At 44.2% G+C, this 21600-nt stretch overlaps 1 protein-coding gene across 7 annotated transcripts in view; it reads right to left on the bottom strand.

Moving 5' to 3' along the window:
* Positions 1-21600, bottom strand: part of armc3 (armadillo repeat containing 3) — a 212604-nt gene that overhangs the window by 180487 nt on the left and 10517 nt on the right. For 4 of the 7 annotated variants that reach the window (XM_072508495.1, XM_072508497.1, XM_072508493.1 and 1 more), the window contains exons 2-3: positions 14300-14371; positions 6916-6964 (exon numbers count right to left, since the gene is read on the bottom strand). In XM_072508495.1, the coding sequence (XP_072364596.1) occupies positions 6916-6963 (48 nt within the window). In that variant the 5' untranslated portion in view covers position 6964; positions 14300-14371. The remainder of the gene's footprint in view (positions 1-6915; positions 6965-14299; positions 14372-21600) is intronic. The other 3 variants (XM_072508496.1, XM_072508498.1, XM_072508494.1) reach the window with 1 other exon arrangement.

Genomic DNA, 21600 nt, shown 5'->3' on the forward strand with positions numbered 1-21600 from the left:
GGGGTTGGCTATATTTGGGGTTGCAGATGAGCCGGGAGTGCAGGAGGCGAGAGAGGCCGACGTGTTGGCCTTTGCGTCCCTAGTAGCCCGGCGAAGGATTCTACTTATGTGGAAAGAAGCTAAGCCCCCGGGTGTGGAGGCCTGGATCGACGACATGGCAGGGTTTATAAAACTGGAACGGATAAAATATGCATTAGAGGTTCGGCTCAGGGGTTCACCGGGCGGTGGCAACCGTTCCTCGACTATCTCGCAGAGCGATAAGGGAAAATAAGAAAGGCAGCAGCAGCAGCCCGGGGGAGGGGGGGGGGGGCTCATTCGGGTCTTCAGGGGTGTTTATATATTAGTTATTTATATTTGATTTCACAAAGTTACTATTTTAGGTATTATTTCTGTTGTTTCTTATTTTGTTGTTGGCAGTTGCCGTTAGTCAGCATATTATTTATTTTTAAAAAACGATCAATGTATATATTATTACAAAGTTGTAAAATGGGAAATTTTTGTTTGATCGAAAAACTTTAATAAAATATATTAGAGAAAAAAAAAAACATTCTCACACATTCCTGCATCATCCCCAGTTTCGATCATCCTCAACACTGCTTGCTGGTTTCCCATCCACAACCCTCCACAAACTCCTGTCCAAACACCCAGCGCACATATTTTCTGCAGCAAGTGCCGTTGTCCACCATCCACATCCTCGCCAAATTACCAAAGAACTCTTCGAACACCAACATTTTTAAATTCTTGACCAGGTATTTAAAATATGGCCTTGCCCTACCTTATCTTTTGCTCCAATTCTGCTTTTCGTTGACTCTGCTTTTCATTGACTCTACTTTCTTATGCTTACCCACATACTGCATCCTGCAAAACGTATATACTGCAGCCATAATGCAACATTGGAGGGGATGGATTTTGAGTCCATTGCTTCATTCAAACTTACTGCTCTGTCTTGGATGGGGTCAGATTTTTAAATTGAATCTTACATAATTCTCCTGACTTCAGCCTTGCAAATGATACAGGGGTTTTGAAGGGTCAGGAGGTGATTCATCACAGAGCACTAAGCCTCTGACCTGCTCTTACTACCAAGTGGTTATATAGGTAGTCCAGTTAAGCTTCCATTGAATCCAGACTCCCCACCCTTATGTTACAGATGTCTGGTCAGCTCTCAACAATGGCTAAGAGACTGGACCAGAGCATAGCTTTTGATGTCCAGCTCTCAACAGTGATTAAGAGACTGGGCCAAAGCCATACAAGTTTTAAGACGGTTCGGAAAGATCGTTTCATTCCAAGAGTGAAAATATAAGCAATAGGTTAGTTATTCCAGAAACAAACTTTATTAAAACAAAAGAAAAACAATATTTAAACTTCAACCCTAACAATAGCCGATTACAAGTAGTTTCTTAACCTTTACATATTAGTTACCATTAAACAGCACTGTCCCAGAACATGCAGTTCTCATGCCACATACACAGGCAGACAAAGGCAATACTTGCATTTACGAAGCAATTTTTCTTCTGTTAGGGACATTTGTTCAGAGCCCTTTTCCAAAACATACTTCGGTGGCAACTTTCATGACCTCTCTCAGTTGATTTCAAAACCTTCTCCCTGTACCTGTTCAAAACAGCATTTTTTCGCTCGGTCTCTAAACTCCACCCAGCCACTCCAACAAAGGTTCTCTGGGGTTTCCAGACTTGAACCCATCATTGTTATCTTGGGCTGTTTGATGGCCAACTCCTGTTAATACAAAAGAACAGAGCCATGCTATTGATAGTCAACTAATCTCCCACTGATGGAGAAAGAGGCCATCAGACTCTGTAATGGGCTAATAGCTGGTTAGACAGGAGTGTCCTGAAGAACAATGGATCGGGGGCATCCTGTGTATTCCCAATAACGAGTTTAAGACTTACTGGGACCCTATAGCTCAGCCAGGTGTGGGCGTATCCCTCGGACTCCGTGCCAGCAGTATTTTCCCTCAGTCAGTTTAGTCCCTAAATTGCCTGCCATATCTGCAATCTCATTTTGGACCCAATTACCTAATATGTCCTTTGTGTAGCACTTATCAGGTTGTTAATGATGAGGGACACTGTAATGTAGATGTAACTGAAGGTAATGGGGAGGAGATGGCTTTTTCTTGCTCATGATGGTAATTACCTCCGGGCCCTCGCTATGGCAGCACTCCGACAAAATACACATCCAGCGCAGTGGTAGTAGCCACACTGAAAACGTGTAATCAAATGAGGCAACATTTCGGTTTGACCGAGATGTTCCCCCACCTGCGGAAACCACAAGTTCCCAGGACGGGGGAATGCTGAGAGTCAGTATATAGGAAACAGACTAGCGACACTGAACAAACTGACGGAGGAGTTGGAACTACCAACGGGAGAAGAACTGAAGCACCTACAAATGAAACACTCCTCCCCAAAGAGACTGTAGGACCCAGGGTCCTGGAGACCACACAACTAGATGAATACGGGCAGTAAGGGGGCGGGGGGGGAACTGTGGGGAAAATATACGGACAACTACTGGACAGGGCCCGAACGCCATTGGACGAGACCATATGGAAATGGGGGCCAAACTAGGGCAAGAAGTGGGTTGGGGACTCTGGAGTGAAGCACCGAGCAGGTTCAACTCCACTTCCTCCTGCGCAAGGGTCAGCCTCATGCAGTTCAAAATGGTGCACACAGCACACCTAGCCAGAACCCGAATGAACAAATTCTTCCCGCAGGTGGAGGACGAATGTGAAAGGTGTCAGGGAGGCCCGGCCAACCCCATCCACATGTTCTGATCTTGCCCCAGACTTGTAGGTTCTGGACAGGCTTCTTCGAAGGAATGTCCTAGGTTGTGGGAGTTAGGGTGGAGCCACGTCCGAGAGCGGCAGTCTTCAGGATATCGGAACAGCCAGAACTACACATGGGGCAGGGGCCAACGCCCTTTCTTTCGCTTCCCTAATCGCACGCCGGAGAATCCTGCTCGGCTAGCGATCGGCAGCACCACCCGTGGCTGCAGTCTGGCTGGCAGACCTGGCGGAATTTCTCCACTTGGAGAAAATCAAATACACCATCCGAGGGTCAGAGGAAGGCTTCCTCAAACATGGTGGCAATTTGTGGGCCTGTTCCAAGACCTGTTCGTAGCCAACAATAACTAGAAAGGAAGAAAACAAAAAATAAGAAGAAGATTGACAGGAATAAGAGAGAAGGGAACCTGAGGGAAATGAAGGGAACACCACAGAGGGAGGGGGCAGAAGATCCCCCCCCCCATTCACAAAGCAGACACGGCGGAAAACACAAAGGAAAGGGGGGGGAAGGAAGAGAGCAGAAGCGAGGTGGGGGGGCACACTCCTGAGCGAGCAGGGAGGATATCAAGGAGAGGGGCGGGGGGGGGGGGGGGGGAAGAGAGAGAGGCGAGGCTAGCGCACCAAGACAGATGGTAACAAAATGTAAAATGATATAAAAGAATCTCATGTGCTACAATACATGGTACGGTAGCACAATGGTTAGCACAGTTGCTTCACAACTCCAGGGTCCCAGGTTCGATTCCCGGCTTGGGTCCAGGCGGAGTCTGCACGTTCTCCCCGTGTTGGCATAGGTTTCCACCGGGTGCTCCAGTTTCCTCCCAACCGTCCAAGGTGTGCAGGTTAGGTGGATTGGCCATGATAAATTGCCTTAAGTGTCCCAAAAAAAAAGGTTCGGTTGGGTTACAGGGTTACTGGGATAGGGTGGAGGTGTGGGCTTAAGTGGGGTGGTCTTTCCAAGCGCCGGTGCAGACACGATGGGCCGAATGGCCTCCTTCTGCACTGTAAATTCTATGAAGTCTGAATATCAAACACAAAATGCAACTGTATATAATTAAATTGAAAATGCCAATAAAAATATTTTTTAAAAAAAAGAATTTGTCAGGATACCATCTCATAGAATTCCAGAATTGTTATAATAATAATAATAATGATTGCTTATTGTCACAATAGGCTTCAATGAAGTTACTGTGAAAAGCCCCCAAGGCTCAGAAGGAAGTCATTTAGCCCATCTCGTCTGCACCAGCTTTCAAAATGAGCATTATAAGTTAGTGCCATTCCCTTGACTTTTCCCTATACCCCTGCCCATTTTAATAATAAACTTTATTGTCACCAGTAGGCTTACATTAACACTGCAATGAAGTTACTGTGAAAAGCCCCTAGTTACCACATTCCGGCACCTGTACACCAAGGTAGAATTCAGAATGTTCAAGTTCCCAATCAGTACGTCTTTCCGGACATATGGAAGGAAACTGGAGCACTCAGAGAAAACCCACGCAGGCACGGGGAGAACGTGCAGACTCCACACAGTGACCCAAGCCGGGAATTGAACCTGGGACCCTGGCGCTGTGAAGAACAGTGCTAACCACTGTGCAACATTGTTTCCATTCCAATAATAACCTAATGGCCCCTTGAATGCCTCAATTGAACCTGCCTCCACCACACTTCCAGGCAATGCATCCCAGACGCGAACCACTTGTGTGAAAAATGTTTTCCAGCACATCACATTTGCTTCTTTTGAAAATATCGTTCTTGATCCTTTTAGGAGCAGGAACAGCTTCTCCCTATCTACTCTGTCAAGCCCCCACATGGTTTTGAACATCTCTATCAAACCTCCTCTTAGCCTTCTTCTCTCCAAGGAGAACAGTCCCAACCTCCCCAATCTATCCTCATAACTGAAGTTTCTCACCTGTGAAACCATTCTTGTAAATTCTTCTGCACTCTCTGCAATAGGTTCACATCCTTCCTGTCGTGTGGCACCCAGAACTGTACAATCTAGCTGAGGTCTATCTAGTATTGTATAGATTCAGCATAACCTCCTTGCTCTTGTACTCTATGTCCCTATTAATATAGCCCAGGATACTATGTGCTTTATTAACTGCTCTCCCCACCTGTCCTGCTGCCTTCAATGATCTATGCACAATTCATAGTCCCTCTGCTCCTGCATGCCCTGAAGAATTCTACTGCTTATTTATGTTATCTGCATGAATCTAGGGACCTTAAAAGAGCACTCTGGATTTAGAAACAATGAACCTCACCATATGAATGATTTGAAAGAGAAAATGCTAGAAAATCTCAGCATGTCTGGCAGCATCTGTGGGGAGAGAAAAGAGCTAACGTTTCGAGTCCAATGACTCTTTGTCAAAGCTAACAGTCAGAGAAAGTGGGAAATATTTATACTGTGGAGTGAGAATGAAAGATGAGTCATAGCCACTGAAACCCAGAGAAACGGGGTACTAATAGCCACAGAAACCAAGGGGAAAGAGTGCTAATGGCAGTCCCCAGAGAGAACCAAAGGTGTGAGAGGCCAAAACAGCAGAGAAACATACATCAGAGGCTAAAATGTGACAGATGGAGATGGGGGCGGAGGGGGGAGGAGAGAGAAGGGGCAAGCAAAGGGGAGAAGGGGTAAGGAAAGGTGGATAAGATTGGGGGGGGGGTTAAATATATATTGAGAAAGACAAGAAATAAAGAAATGGTAAGAGACAGTTGAAATGAAATGGGATGAAAACAAATGGGTCTAGGTGGTGTAGAGCTAATCATCTGAAGTTGTTGAATTCGATGTTGAGACCAGAAGGCTGTAGCGTGCCTAACCGGAAGAGGAGTGTGGTGATATGCATCACTGTATATACACAAGGGGTTAATGAAAATACACTACAACTAAGTAACCACTAGAGGGAGCACCAGAGATGTCATGACATGCAGACATACAGCCAATGGGTCATTACAACAGGACACAACCAATGGGTAATCAGGACACCCAGAGGTGGCATTACCACTAGGGGGCACTTCACAACCCATATAAAAGGACAGGGCACACATGCTCTGCCTCTTTCCACAGACAGACATCTAGAGAGTACATCACGGTTGATCAGCAGCATCACACGCAGCACATGGCTTAGAGCAGGCTGGTAAAGATAGTCTGAGTTACTACAGTTAGATTAGCAGAGAGTCAAACTCATTTAAGAACTGTGTTAATAGTTCAATAAAATAGGTCAATAAACGTTGAACTCATTTCATAGGCTGGAGCTTCCTTTGTCAAAGCATACATCAAGAAAGCAGCTTATGCTACACGAAGCAGCATAACACAACAATGAGATGTTGTTCCTCCAGTTCGCGTTGAGCTTCACTGGAACATTGCAGCAGGCCAAGGACAGACATGTGGGCATGGGAGCTGGGTCTTTTGTTAAAATGGCAAGCAACTGGACGGTCCGGGTCCTGAATGTACACAGACTGATTTGAGCAGGTTTACCGAGTGGGCAATGTTCCCCCTAGTGGCTGCACAGCAACTCAAAAATTCCCACATCTGTGGCAGACAAGTCAGCCCTTTTAAACTGGGTGTGCACAATCAAGAAAAAAAATATTGATGGGGCTGTGAACTTTAGTAAATTACCTGCCCATACCATAAACAATGAAAAGGTGTGCTGCTGTTGGGCATAATTTGAAGACACATAATAAAGCTCCACATGAGGCTTTCTAAAAGTAAGTCAACATAGATGGAAGCAATGGTGGATAAAACCTAAATGGCAATAAAACAAAGTTGAAAAATAATAAGAAAAAAAATCTCTTTCCAGCGAGAGACATGAGGTGTGGTGTTCTGTCGGTCTCTATTGACTCCCCTATTGTTTGCCTTATTCTTAAGCACAAACAGAATGGCCCCAATGGTTCAGTCAATTTGTCCAGTTCTCTAAATAATAAATGAAACGATTTGTTTTCTGAAGGGCAAATAATCATCTGGAATTTGACTTTTGTAGAAAAAAAATTCAAAATAAATGTGCATCTATGCTCAGCAAACTCATGTCTCGCTTGTCAATTAATCAAATATTTAAACCAATTGTCACAATACAAAATATTTCACAGAGTGGCTAATAGCTATGAGGAGGCTTTTATATTTAAAACCAACTTACTGGATCTTTTGGAGATGGCTCAACTTCCTTCTTTTGTTTCTTACCCATCCTATGGAAAAGACAACAGATATGCTTTAAATAATTATTATATGAAGACATATATAAATAGATACACTGCATCGTAATTTTTAAATTTTAAATGTTAAGTATTTTATTGTAAACTTTAAGTATTAAAAGTACTTCATGCAATTCCCATAAAGGAAGTGGAAAATCTTAATTTGAGGGCTGACGACATGGAGTTCTGCAAGGATTCTGATATTCATAAATTATTTAGAGTGCACACCTTCACAATATACTGTTGATCCCAAGTTTTGATAAAATTGTAATGGGGGAAAATGCATTCATTTTTTTTCAATGCACGAGATAATCCTGTGACAAATGAACTACTGCTGCAAGCAGGAAGTGATCAGCATTGCAAATGGAAATAGAAAGGGCCAGAACTTTCCTGTTGGAGGAAGGAATCAGGAGTCTGGATTAATCCTGACATTGTAATCCTGCTTCTGCTCTGGCGGTAGGTGGGAACTTCATGTCTTAGAGAATGGGAAGATATCAAGATGCAGTGCAGGCTGGAGAAGGCGGCAAAAGTAGGGATGGGCCCATGCCAACGTGTTCAGGTTAAGACGCCTGCCTCCATTTCCACATATATTGGCCCAGTGCTTCAAGGGCATCAGTGGCTCTACCACATAAAGTTAAACCAACAGATGAATGAAAAGTCCCCCTTGCCCTCGTCCCCAACCCCCCCATCACCCCATCCTCCTCCCTCACCTACTCATCCAGAATCTACTTTATAAACAGAACTCAAGCCCCACAATAACATTTGGAAGATGTTGAAAAATTCATAAACCTATTCAACAAATTAGTTGAAAGGCACAATTAAAAGAAAAAATGATATATTTGAAAGAACAATTATAGCAGGTGTTATCATCTCATCCGATGATCACACTGAACATATCAAATCCCAGAATGAAACCTGGCTTGATAGATCGTAGATGTTTTTAAAGAAACCCTGGAGGTAAGTTACTGAACAGATTTATAGGAAGTCTGCTCATGAACTATTAACACAATTAATAAAACATTTATTAAACAAAGAAAATGAAGTATATTGGGCGGACTTCTCCCCCCCCCCCCCCACGCCGGGTGGGAGAATCGCCAAGGCACCGCAGGAGTCCCGCCATGCCGCCCCGGCACCCGCACGCAATTCTCCCACCCCCCCAAACCGGTGCGGCGAGAATCACGGCTGGCCGCTCGGAGAATCGCCACTCGCTGTTTGTAATGGGCGAGCGGCGATTCTCCGGCCCGAATGGGCCGAGCGGCCTACCCAACACGACAAGTTCCCACTGGTTCCATCCACACCTGGTCGCTGCCGGCGGGAACAGCGCGGGAACGCTGAGGGGGCGGCCTGTGGGGGGGGTTCCTGCACCGGGGGGGGGGGGAATAAAAAGGGGTCTGGCCCACGATCGGTGCCCACCGATCGGCAGGCCGGCCTCTCTGATGGAGGACCTCCTTTCCTCCGCTGCACCGCAAAATCCATCCGACATCTTCTTGCGGGGCAGCCGCGGGGAGGACGGCAACCGCGCATGCGCGGGTTGGCGCGGGTCAACCTGCGCATGCGCGGATGACGTCATTTACGCTGCGCCGGCCGTGTCATTTACGCGGCGCCGCTTTTACGCGGCGCCAAGGCCCGACGCGCGTAAATGACGCGGCGCCGTTCCTAGCCCCCCAGGGGTGGCAGAATAAGGGGCTGGGATCGGCCTCCGACGCCGGAGTGAAACACTCTGGTTTTCACTCCGCCGTCGGCACTTAGTCTCCCGATGGGAGAATTGCGCCCATTATACCAGGCAAATAGATTGGAAAGATCTCAATACAAACACAAAAGAATGATCCAAATATTCACGATTCCTTCACCCCAGCTATCTCTTTACAGGCACAACAAATTCAGAAAGATAAACAATTTACCATATCTATTTTATACTGTAATAGTCAAGGAAGTGTGTGGTACGTGGATTAAAAAGCCAACTGCGGTCAGACACGCCAGACTGCAAGGTAAATAACAAATGCAACCAAATCTATGGATTTCTCAAAAACTCACCCAAATGCTTGTTGTACGGTGAGTCAACTGGTCTCACTGGAACTCTGTCTCTCTCAAGAAGGGTTTCCAATCTCCACAATCAAAACTTGCCTCGGAATTCTCTCCGAAACGTCACTCTCACTTGGACAGTCTCAAGCAGGATTCACCTCGAGTTTCAATCTTGCCTCTGAGATTCCTTTCTCCTGGATCTCCATGTAGGTATTCTATGTACACTCAAGCTTTACCTTCCAAGCACATTTTCATTTCTTTGGCCATGCCAAGCCAAACACCACAGCTCTAAAAGAGTTCCTTTTGCCCTTATGGGCCACAGCACAGTCACAAACCTCTCAGTTGCCCTCTCAGAACCTCAGTTCTCTTGTGCCCACTTTGCTTCAGGTCTGCTCCTCACACATCCTTCTCTTTAATTTGGAGCCTATTGCTCTGCACCTTTCTTATAACTTTACTGAACTGGATTTATTTCTGATCTCTGCCCTTGCCCCTGAACTGGAACTGTCTTCTGGGACCTGTTTCTGCCCCACTCCCTGGTTTGGATTCTTCTCTTCTTTGTTTGGGACCTCTCTTTCCCCCCCTCCCATATCCTGCTCCTTGGGATACCTTCCATGAAATGGTGCTCCTCTTCAGGTCACTGGACCTCCAGTTTCATGTTGTTTCACTTTTCTTCTTCTGCACGTGTGCAGAACCAGTTCTCAGTCTAATTCATAGTTTGAAATCAGAATCCCTACACTGCAGGAGGTCATTCAGCCCATCGAGTCTGCACCGACCCTCCGAAACAGCACCCTACCTAGGCCCAATTCCCCGCCCTATCCCCGTAACCCCACCTAACCTAGCACTGAGGGCAATTTAGCATGGACAATCTAGCTAACTTGCATATCTTTGTACTGTGGGAGGAAACCCACGCAGACAGGAGAACGTACAAACTCCACATAGACAGTCATCCGAGGTCTGAATCAAACCCGTGTCCCTGGGGCTGTGAGAGAGCAGTGCTAACCACTGTGTCACCGTGCCACCCATAGAAAAATGAACTACACATGTGCGTAACACTGGCTCCCAGCCTAAAGACTACAAAATCAACAAACTGCATTTGACATGCCATTCCCAGTCAGCAAATGCACAAAAATATAAAAAGCACGAACTGCGTAGATGCGGCCATTTCCAGGCTGGCACATGCACAGAATGCCCAAGCCCAACGGAACTGTTGTTCCCAAACCATGACTCCAATTTAAAAATAAAGCGAGTTTTTTATTTTCCTTTTTATCACACCTGTTAAAAGTATCATAAAACTGTCAAAACCGTCAACTCACATTCAGAGGAAATCTGTAAAAGCAAACTCTGTATTTCAGAATCCATTAGTGTTTTTAAAGGCAGCTGAATGCGTATACATCTGTTGAACCTACATACAGCCAAACAAATAGCTGAGCTGATCTGCAAAGAATGAATGGGTGTAAACAATTAGCTCTGGGCCTTAAAATGGGCTAGCCTTTCAATAATGTACATATAGTACCCTATCTAGTGGATATCTATTCCAATACATTTGAGGACTTTTATAATGCTGTCCATTCACTTGACAGCTTGCCAGAAGTAACAACCTAGCCAGCACATTATTTAATAGTCACTTGACTTTTCCAATCACAGCACTGTCATCACTAACTTTCGTATGCAGAGACAACTCAGGCTACAGAATTTCATGATGAACTGTAAAGTAAGCAAGATGGGAGGAGATGATGGCACAGAAGTAATATCACTGGATAGTAATCCAGAGGCCCAGCCTAATGCTGTGGAATATGGATTCAATTCTTAACAAGGCAGCTGGTGGAATTTAAATTCACTTAAAACATCTGGAATAGAAAGTTTGTTTCAGTAATGGTGACCATGACAACTAACGTCCGAATATTGTTTAAAAACAAAATCCAGCTGGTTCACTAATGTCCTTTAGGGAAGGAAATCTGCCAACCGTACGTCGTCTGGCCTGGATATGACTCCGGATCCACAGCAATGTGGTTGAGTCTTAACTGCCCTCAGTTCAAGGTATTCAGTGATTGGCAACAAATGCTGGCCTTGCCAGTGATGCCGACATCCCATGAATGATTTTTTAAAAGTTTTACTCATCTTTTATATTCTTCTCACCCAAGGTGGCACAATGGTTAACACTGCTGCCTCAAAGCTCCAGGGACCCGGGTTCGAGTGACTGTCTGGGTGGAGTTTCCACTTTCTCTCTGTGCCTGCGTGGGTTTCCTCCGGGTGCTCTGATTTACCCCCACAGTCCAGGTTAGGTGGATTGGCATGCTAAATTGCCCCTTAAGTGTCCAAAAGGTTACAGTGAGACTTACAACACCAGGTTAAGTCCAACAGGTTTATTTGGAATCACTTGCTTTCAGAGCGTAACCTGATGAAGGAGCTACGCTACTAATATATATTTTTTCTTTATTTGTTCATGGGATGTAGGCATTGCTGGAGGCCAGCATTTATTGCCCATCCCTGAAGGCATTTTAAGAGTCAACCACATTGCTGCGGATCTGGAGTCACATGTAGGCCAGACCAGGTAAGGACGACAGATTCCTTTCCCTAAAGGACTATGTGAATCAAATAGGTTTTTACGACAATCAACAATGGTGTCATGGTCACCTTTAGACTTTTATTTTCAGATTTTTTTATTGAATTCAAATTTCACCATCTGCCATGTGGGATTAGATCCTGGGTCCCCAGGTCTCTGGATCACTAGTCTGGTCTCTGGATCACTAGTCCAACGACAATACCACTTCGCCACTGCCTCCACCTACATCAGGCATCAATGGTGGCATAACACTATTAACCTTGCCTCTGAGCCAAAGTCCCATTTTGGAGGCTTAATTCAAAATCTATCTCAGCACTCACCTCCACACAATGCTTTTGGAGATGCCATAAATTGATGACTCTTTAAACTAGGCTACATTCACCTACCCGGGTGGTGCAGAAGCTCCCATTCACTGGGTATTGATTGAGTAATTACGGGGAAATTTTTGGGATCTCGAGTGCACTGCACGGATGGAGAAACATATTAAATAAAAATTTTCAACAGGGATTTGGATAAATCTATGAAGGAGGAAAATTTGCAAACTATGAGGAATGTAATTAAATGTAATTAATTGGAAAACTCTTTCAAAGGGCTAGCACAAGCATATTTGACAGCATGGCCTCTTTCTGTGCTGTATCACTCTATTTCTAAAAAATAATAAGGAGGTGCCCGGTGCCCCAGCCAATCTCTAACCCTCAATTAATGTCATTAAATCAGATTATCTGGTCATTATCACATTGTTGTGTGTGGGAGCTTGTCAAGTACAAATTGGCTCCTTCATTTTGGCTAAGATCAAGCGTCACATTAAGCCCAAGGTGAGGTGCAATGCCTTTTCTTGTCAGCTTGGATCTAGTACATGCTCTTGTGGAGACCCTGAATTGGATTCAATTTGATTTTGAACTGGTTTTCAGAGCAAGCAATGAGATGGATTACGGGCTTGAAAGGTCCACTTTGCGGATTGTCTTTGTAACTTTAAGGATGGGATCAAAATGAAAAACAATGAATATTGCACCGTGGCACAGTGGTTAGCACCGCTGCCTCACGCTGCCGAGGACCAGGGTTCTATCCTGGCCCCGGATCACTGTCCATGTGGAGTTTGCACATTCTCCCCGTGTCTACGTGGGTCTCACCCCCACAACTCAAAAAGATGTGCAGGTTGGGTGAATTAGCTACGCTAAATTACCCCATGATTGGAAAACAAAGAATTGGTTACTCTAAATTTATTTTAAAAAACAATGAATATACTCAAAAATAGTTTATTAACTCAAAAATACTTTGGGGCGTCCCTATGTCAAGAAAGGCACTACATTATCGCAAGCTTTTATATCTATAGATTACAATCTTGCAGATTACAAACATAAAACAAATGTTATATTGTTACAATTCCTGTAGAGATAATCTCTGTAGAGCCCAATAACTTTCAAAAAAGGAGATCAATTTCCCACTGCCAGATCGAAAGAAATGCATGACAAGATATCACGTTTTAAAACTTTTACTGTGACAAACAAAAATCAATCTAGACTAGAAATACACCAAAATACATAAAAGGTTTTTCCCCATTAACTAACACAACCAAATTATTTAACACCACTCCCTGCAGTTATGCAGTTGTGAAGATTCAGTTTCAAGCTCCATCTCACTTTTCTGCAGACTCCCCTCTCCCTGCCACACCAATCTTCTGTCCTTCAAAAGCCGTTTCTGCAATTTTCTAAGTACCCTCAAACAGCTGCAAAGCCCACACCGGTGACACTTCGGTTTCTTAAATATCCACAAGTAATTTATCTTTGAAGAGAGAACCACTTGCCTCAAACATCCTGCTTGGTGGTTCGCACGAAAAGCTTCCCTCCATCTTATACAGCAGCAGCTGTTTCTGTCTCCCTCTCTAGGTCTCTCACAGTCTTATATGTCTTTTACCAGAAAAACTGTGTCAAAGTGTGAAAACTTGTCACTTGATTATTTTATAGATCTGGTTGAAGATCACATGGGCCTCTTTCCCAGCAGAATTGGCATGATCACATCAACTCCATTCAGAACATTCTGTTAAACCTCCAGTTTAAAACAAAACTTTTGTATAAAATCTTGTTACAACACCAAAAATCAGAAAAAGCATTAATGGCAACACTGTCAAAATACAACATTGTAAACACTTAACAACTAATCTACTACATACGATACTACTAATATTCTTTCCCCTATTGTTACATTTCACCACTAAACATTTTGTCTGAGCAACATTATACGGCTTAAACTGTAACTGCTATCCTAAAGTAACAATTGAGATTTAAGTCCAGCTAGTATGAGGTCTTAAGATTTCCAAATCTCCAGCAAATGAGTGTTTTTTTATCACTGGTCAATTCATTTTCTTTCAATCTTTGCAAAAGATCGCCTTTTTCATTTTGCCTAGGCTATACAGTATATCCGTGCGCTCAGTTTAAAAGATTCTGTTGTGATTTTGCACCTTTCGTGCTACCCTTTTAAAAATCTATATCGGTTTGCGTACAGTCTAGATCCTGAGACAGTATTTACAACAGGCTCAAAGGTTTTACAATTTGTTTGGTCTGATCAAGAACAACATTACTGATTGCTGGCAACCTCCTGGATGTTGGCAACTGTGAATTGTAGTCCAAGAAGAAATCCTCCGGATTCAAGAATTTCCTTTGTTCTTCTTTGAAGTCAAACATTAATTCATTATCAGGATTTTCACTTTTCAAAATAGACTCTGAATCACTATATGTAATAATTACCTTTTCCTACCAGTTGGTTTGGACTCAACTTTTAAATCTTGGGATGGGAAGGGTCTGGAGCGGTTTGAAGACCTGTTCATGGAGGGGAAGTTGGTTAGTTTTAAGGACTTAGCTTAGAAATTTTAACTGCCCAGTTCCAGTCTTTTCAGGTATTTTCAAATTCACGATTTTTCGCACAAAGCTTATCCCTTATTCCTTTGGTGACACCCTCTTCCCTGTTGAAAATGATTTTGCCTTTAGCTCAGCCTTGACAGGGGATCTATTTCAGAAATATATGGCCACATCCTTTCAACGGATTCTGCTTCATTAAATGGTGTGGGGACAAAATGGGAGGGTGAATTGGGACCCATTCTTATTGGTGAGGCGACCATTATGTGACCATGGGGTGAGACTATTCACAGGGTTTTCATGCGTTCAACTGAGTCGAATTCAATTCAAGGCTTTGCACAGGACGCACTTTACCCGGGCTAGGATGAGCATTTTTGTCCATGGTGATGAGGATAAATGTGAGCGCTGCTCTGGGGGGCCGGCTAACCATACACATATGTTCTGATCTTGTCCCAAATAATAATGATAAGCTTCTGAGCTTCTTTCTTTGACACCCTGTCGGAGATACTCCATGGAGGTTTGCATCCATGTCCACTGGTGACCATATTTAGGTTGTCAGATTCATCAGTGATTCAGTCTGGGATGAAGGCAGACGTCCATGCCTTTGCCCTGCTGATAGCCCGGAGGTGAATTCTGCTTGGGTGGAGGTCTCCTACTCTGCCTAGTGCCTCAGCTTAGCTGGGTGACCTCATGTCATTTCTGCATTGGAGAAGGTCAAGTGCAACATAAGGGGTTGGTGGAGAGGTTCTACCTATGATGGGAACCATTCATTCCATTTTTTAAAGAGTTAGTCACCGTCAGCTGTTAGGGGGTTAGGTTAGTTTTTGTGATAATAAATGTGCTTTGATTTAAATCTTACTAATCGGTGTAGTGGGTTATTGATCATTACTCGGACTTGAACCTCGTGGCGGTATCATAAAGATATGATCATAAAGATGGGCAGCACGGTAGCATAGTGGTGAGCACAATTGCTTCACAGCTCCAGGGTCCCAGGTTCGATTCCCGGCTTGGGTCGCTGTCTGTGCAGAGTCTGCACGTTCTCCCCGTGTGTGCGTGGGTTTCCTCCGGGTGCTCCGGTTTCCTCCCACAGTCCAAAGATGTGCGGGTTAGGTGGATTGGCCATGCTAAATTGCCCTTATGTCCAAAATTGCCCTTAGTGTTGGGTGGGGTTACTGGGTTATGGGGATAGGGTGTGGGTATGGGCTTGGGTAGGGTGCTCTTTCCAAGAGCCGGTGCAGACTCGATGGGCCAAATGGCCTCCTTCTGCACTGTAAATTCTATGATTCTATGATACCTGGCGACTCGAGAGCAAAGGTAGTAAAACCGAGCAATTGAACCAAGGAGAAAATCAGCAACAGTAGCCATTTCAAGATCAAGAATTTTGTGCTTAAGGAGAGATTTTCTGAGTCCCTCGTCAGAAATGCCACTGACAATCTGCCCAGTTCCAGTCTTTTCAGGTATTTTCAAATTCACGATTCTTCGCACAAAGCTTATCCCTTATTCTTTTGGTGACACCCTCTTCCCTGTTGAAAATGATTTTGCCTTTAGCTCAGCCTTGACAGGGGATCTATTTCAGAAATATATGGCCACATCCTTTCAACGGATTCTGCTTCATTAAATGGTGTGGGGACAAAATGGGAGGGTGAATTGGGACCCATTCTTATTGGTGAGGCGACCATTATGTGACCATGGGGTGAGACTATTCACAGGGTTTTCATGCGTTCAAGTGAGTCGAATTCAATTCAAGGCTTTGCACAGGACGCACTTTACCCGGGTTAGGATGAGCATTTTTGTCCATGGTGATGAGGATAAATGTGAGCGCTGCTCTGGGGGGCCGGCTAACCATACACATATGTTCTGATCTTGTCCCAAATAATAATGATAAGCTTCTGAGCTTCTTTCTTTGACACCCTGTCGGAGATACTCCATGGAGGTTTGCATCCATGTCCACTGGTGACCATATTTAGGTTGTCAGATTCATCAGTGATTCAGTCTGGGATGAAGGCGGACGTCCATGCCTTTGCCCCGCTGATAGCCCGGAGGTGAATTCTGCTTGGGTGGAGGTCTCCTACTCTGCCTAGTGCCTCAGCTTAGCTGGGTGACCTCATGTCATTTCTGCATTGGAGAAGGTCAAGTGCAACATAAGGGGTTGGTGGAGAGGTTCTACCTATGATGGGAACCATTCATTCCGTTTTTTAAAGAGTTAGTCACCGTCAGCTGTTAGGGGGTTAGGTTAGTTTTTGTGATAAAGTCAATTAGGTGTGTGTTTTTGCTTTTTTTTCTCTTGTGTTGTGTATTTCTGTTTGATTGTTTCAGGTTGTTTTGATAAATATAAAAACAATTTTAATAAACTTTTTTAAACACAAGTTGTTTCATATGCAAATAAATTCTTGCTAACTCAACCCAAGTGCTACTGGGAACACCCTTTTCCTCTTCAGTGTTCAGGTGTTGAGCCAATACTTCAACACTCTGCCTTATTAGCCCCATTTTTAAGTTAACCCCTACTTTCTCAGCCACAGGCTTCAAATTAACTTTTGCAAGGCATTTACCGACAAGTTGTCCCTCTCCAGAAACATCTGAACACCATACATAGCCATGCTAATTATCATCAAACGTAACTGCGAAATTGTTTAAAATTAGGCATATTCCAGCATACTCACAGTCTCCTTTCATAGTTTCTGGATTTGTATCCCAGAGTGACCAATAAAAAGAGATATACATTGCCCAGTGACTAACATAAAGAATCACATGACAAGATTTCACATATTAAGGCTTTTGCATAATCGAAAAGTTTCTCGGTCTAATTCAAATTTTCTCATTTTCCTTTCTTTTTGGAGTTCAAGGTTTTCCCTTTTTCCCCCCAACTTTTTTCTCTCTAACCTTGGCTTTTGCATTTTCTTCTCTCTGGAATTCTACTTCAAGTTTTTGCCTTATGTTTATTTCCAATATATCTTTCCAATTTAAATTGTTTCATTTGTAATTGAAATCTTACTAACAGGCTACAAGTTACCCTTTCCCTCATGGGTGCTGAGCTAATACCTCAACAATTTCTAAATTTTTAGCTTGGACTTTCAAATTGATGCCTAATCTTTCTGCCACCGCTTTCAAATTAATCTTGAGAACAGTTCTAAGGCATTAACAGACATCTCGTCTTTTACCAGAATTGCCTCAGCATTGAAAGCAAACATTCCCGGCCCCGGATAACTTTCCGTGTGGAGTTTGCACATTCTCCACATGTCTGTGTGGGCCTCATCGCCACAACCCAAAGATGAGCAGAGTAGGTGGATTGGCCTCGCTAAATTGCCCCGGAATTGGAAAAAAAAAGAAAACTAACATGGCTACTTTCAATGAATACAGCAAAAGTAAATGTGAAATGTTGTTTGTTAAATTCTGGAAAATTCCAGTGTGCCAGTTTTACAGACTCTGGATTCAGATCCCGGACGAGTCCCCAATTTGTTGCAATCCCATAAAGGATTACTAGGGGGCATAGGTTTAAGGTGAGAGGGGCAAAGTTTAGAGTAGATGTACGAGGCAAGTTTTTTACGCAGAGGGTAGTGGGTGCCTGGAACTCACTACCGGAGGAGGTAGTGGAGGCAGGGACGATAGGGACATTTAAGGGGCATCTTGACAAATATATGAATAGGATGGGAATAGAAGGATACGGACCCAGGAAGTGTAGAAGATTGTAGTTTAGTCGGGCAGTATGGTCGGCACGGGCTTGGAGGGCCGAAGGGCCTGTTCCTGTGCTGTACATTTCTTTGTTCTTTGTTTGTTCTTTGATTGGATTGGATTGGATTTATTTATTGTCATGCGTACCAAGGTACAGTGAAAAGTATTTTTCTGCGAGCAGCTCAACAGATCATAAAGTACATGAGAAGAAAAGGGAATTAAAAAAATACATAATAGGGCAACACAACATATACAATGTAACTACAAAAGCACTGGCATCGGATGAAGCATACAGGGTGTAGTGAGAGGATAAAAGAGAGAGGTTAGTAATAATGTTAGGTTTAGAATTAAATTTTAAAAGATTAGAACGAGTATAAGTTAAGTAAAAAGTGGATCTGTTTGTGAGAGCTCGCAGAGAGTCGCCTCGCTCCATCTTGGTAAAGACTGAATTTCCCAGCAATCAAAGGAAAGAATCACACAAGATTTCATGTTTTAAGATTTTTACTGTAAGAAACAAACTAAAATCAACATCAACTAAACATTAATCGGCAACTAATACACTAAACTACAGAAAAAGTATTCCCAGTAACTTTTTAACACAACCAAAAACCTCATGCCATGTTTATGCGCGTTCCAGTAAAGACTGTTTTAGGAACATGAATAGGCCATTCAGCCCTTCAAGACTGCTTAGCCATTCAATGAGAGCATGACTGATCTGTGGCACAACACCTTATACCTGCCTTTGGCCCGTATCCCTTAATACCTTTGCATCACAACATTTTATCTATCTCAAGGTTTTAAATGAACGACTGATCTAGCATCAACTACCATTTTTGGAGGAAAGTTTCAAACCTTTACCACCCTTTGTATGTAGAAGTGCTTTCTAAGGTCTCTCCTGAGATGAACTCTTCATTTACAAAATCAATTATTCTTTTAATTCATCTGACAGTTTTTCCAAATTATTCTTATTTCATTTTTATTTTTATGGGGCAGCACGGTAGCACAAGTGGCTAGCCCTGTGGCTTCACAGCGTCAGGATCCCAGGTTCGATTCCCCGCTGGGTCACTGTCTGCGCAGAGTCCGCACATTCTCCCCGTGTCTGTGTGGGTTTCCTCCGGGTGCTCCGGTTTCCTCCCACAGTCCAAAGACATGCATGTTCGGTGGATTGGCCATGCTAAAAATTGCCCTTAGTGTCCAAAAAGGTTAGGAGGGATTATTGGGTTACGGGGATAGGGTGAAAGTGGGTCGGTGCAGACTCGATGGGCCGAATGGCCCCCTTCTGCACTGTATGTTCTATGTTCAATCGACTGATTCTTCCAGTTTAACACAACAAATAGTTTTACATAGAATCCCTACAGTGCATAAGGAGGCCATTCGGCCCATCGAGTCTGCATCAACCCTCCAAAAGAGCACTGCACCCAGGTCTCAACCCTGCCGCTCCCCCATTCACCCCACCCTATCGCTGTAACATAACCTGCACATGCCTGGACACAAAGGGGTAATTTTACAGGGCCAATCCACCTAACCCTCACAACTTTGGACTGTGGGAGGAAACTGGAGCACCCGAAGGAAACCCACGCTGACAGGGGAAATACGTGCAAAATCTACGCAGTCACCCAAGGCCGGAATTGAACCAGCATTCCTGCTGCTCTGATGCAGCAGTGCTAACCACTGTGCCACCGTGCTCCTCTTTTCAAGAAGTTATATCGAATAACTGCCCTTGCCAATTTGCCACATTTAACCAATTCCATCGTCCGATCAACCCCTCCCATGCCGCCTCTCCCATGCTGTCCTAATCCCACTCTTGCCATCCTAAACCATCCCATCCCTCACAGGAACAATCCCTCCAGCCAGAGTAACTTTGCTGTTGGGCTCACCTTTTCTTTCCCAATTTTGTTTCTCCACCAACCTTGCCACCATTGCAATCATTGGCAGCTGCATGTGTCATGGCCTCCAGCCCTCTGTATGCCTCACATATGCCTCTATACGTAGCAGGCATTGGCCACAAAATAAACCCACCAAATGTCCCTTAAACTGACGAATTAACAGACTGGGCATGCCAAAACTGATTATTGTATAAATTCTAACAGAGCACTGGTTTGTAAGGATTTAATAGAAGTTGGAAGACAAAATCCACAAGGACTAGAAAGGCAAATAGTACAATTCTCAGTGTGCATCACAAGCCAGCAAACAGTGAAAATGAAATATTGGGGAAAATCTGCAGGCAATTTGGAAAGATGTGCAGAACAAGTGAGCAATAATACTGAGTCATTTTAGGTAAAGGAAGGCAGACTGGGTCGAAACTAATACATGTGGTCAAAGTGAAGCTGATTTTTTAAAAAGCATTCAAAACTTCTCTCTAGACAGTATGTTTTGAATCCAATAAGGAGGGTGTCATCAGATAAAGGGTGCTGGAATCTGAAACAGAAACAGAAAATTCTGCACAATCACAGTTATTCTCACAGCATCTGTGGAGAAAGGAGCCAACCTTTCGAGTCTGGATGACTCTGTCAAAGCTAGAGAGAACTGGAAATAGGATCAGATTTATACTGTTGTAGGAGGTGCACTCGCGGTGGGACTGGATAGCCTTTTAGATTTGTGCTAGATATGACGCCAACCAGCGGAGAGTTTTCCCCCTGATTCCCATTGACTCCAGTTTAGCGAGGGCTCCTTGATGCCATACTCGGTCAAAAGCTGCCTTGATGTCAAGGGCAGTCACTCTCACCTCACCTCTGGCATTCAGCCCTTTTGTCCATGTTTGAACCAAGGCTGTAATGAGGTCAGGAACTGAGTGACCCTGGCGGAACCCAAACTGAGCATCCATGAGCAGGTTATTGCTGAGTAAGTGCCACTTGATAGCACTGTAGATGACTCCCTCCATCACTTTGCTGATGATGGAGAGTAGACTGATAAGGCGGTAATTAGCTGGGTGGGATTTGTCCTGTTTCTTGTGTACAGGGCCTTCTCCCCATAACCCCTGACACTCCTTAAGGAATCGATTAATGGTTTCCACCTCTGGGTGCACTCCTCTGTTGACCCTCACAGAGCAAACTTGACCTTCTCCAGCCTCAGGAACTCTGTCAGGTCGCTCACCCACACGCCCGCTTTCGGCAGCTCCGAGTCCCGCCATCCCAGCAATATCGGTCTCCAAGCTAACAGGGAGGCAGAGACCAAAACATCAAACTCTCTCATCCCCTGGACCACTGGAAGTTTCAATACCCCAAATATCACTACCACTGACAGCTTCATCCCTCAACCCCATTCCAAAAAGGCTTGCTGCACCCGCGGGGACTTTCCCACCCTGACAAACCTGGAGATCAGCCATTGACTTTCCTAAAGAGCAACTTGGGGACAAAGAAACCAGAAACCTAGGTAGCACCATAATTTTTGCTGTCTGCACCCAACCTGCCAGCGACAGCACACCCCACCTCTTGAAATCTGCCTTCATCTGTTCCAACAGTCGAGGCACGTTCAGTTTATGCAGCTGTACCCAGCTCCGCACCGCCTGCATACCCAAATACCTG

Source organism: Scyliorhinus torazame, chromosome 6 (genome assembly GCF_047496885.1).
Source record: "Scyliorhinus torazame isolate Kashiwa2021f chromosome 6, sScyTor2.1, whole genome shotgun sequence".
Taxonomy (NCBI): Eukaryota; Metazoa; Chordata; class Chondrichthyes; order Carcharhiniformes; family Scyliorhinidae; genus Scyliorhinus; species Scyliorhinus torazame.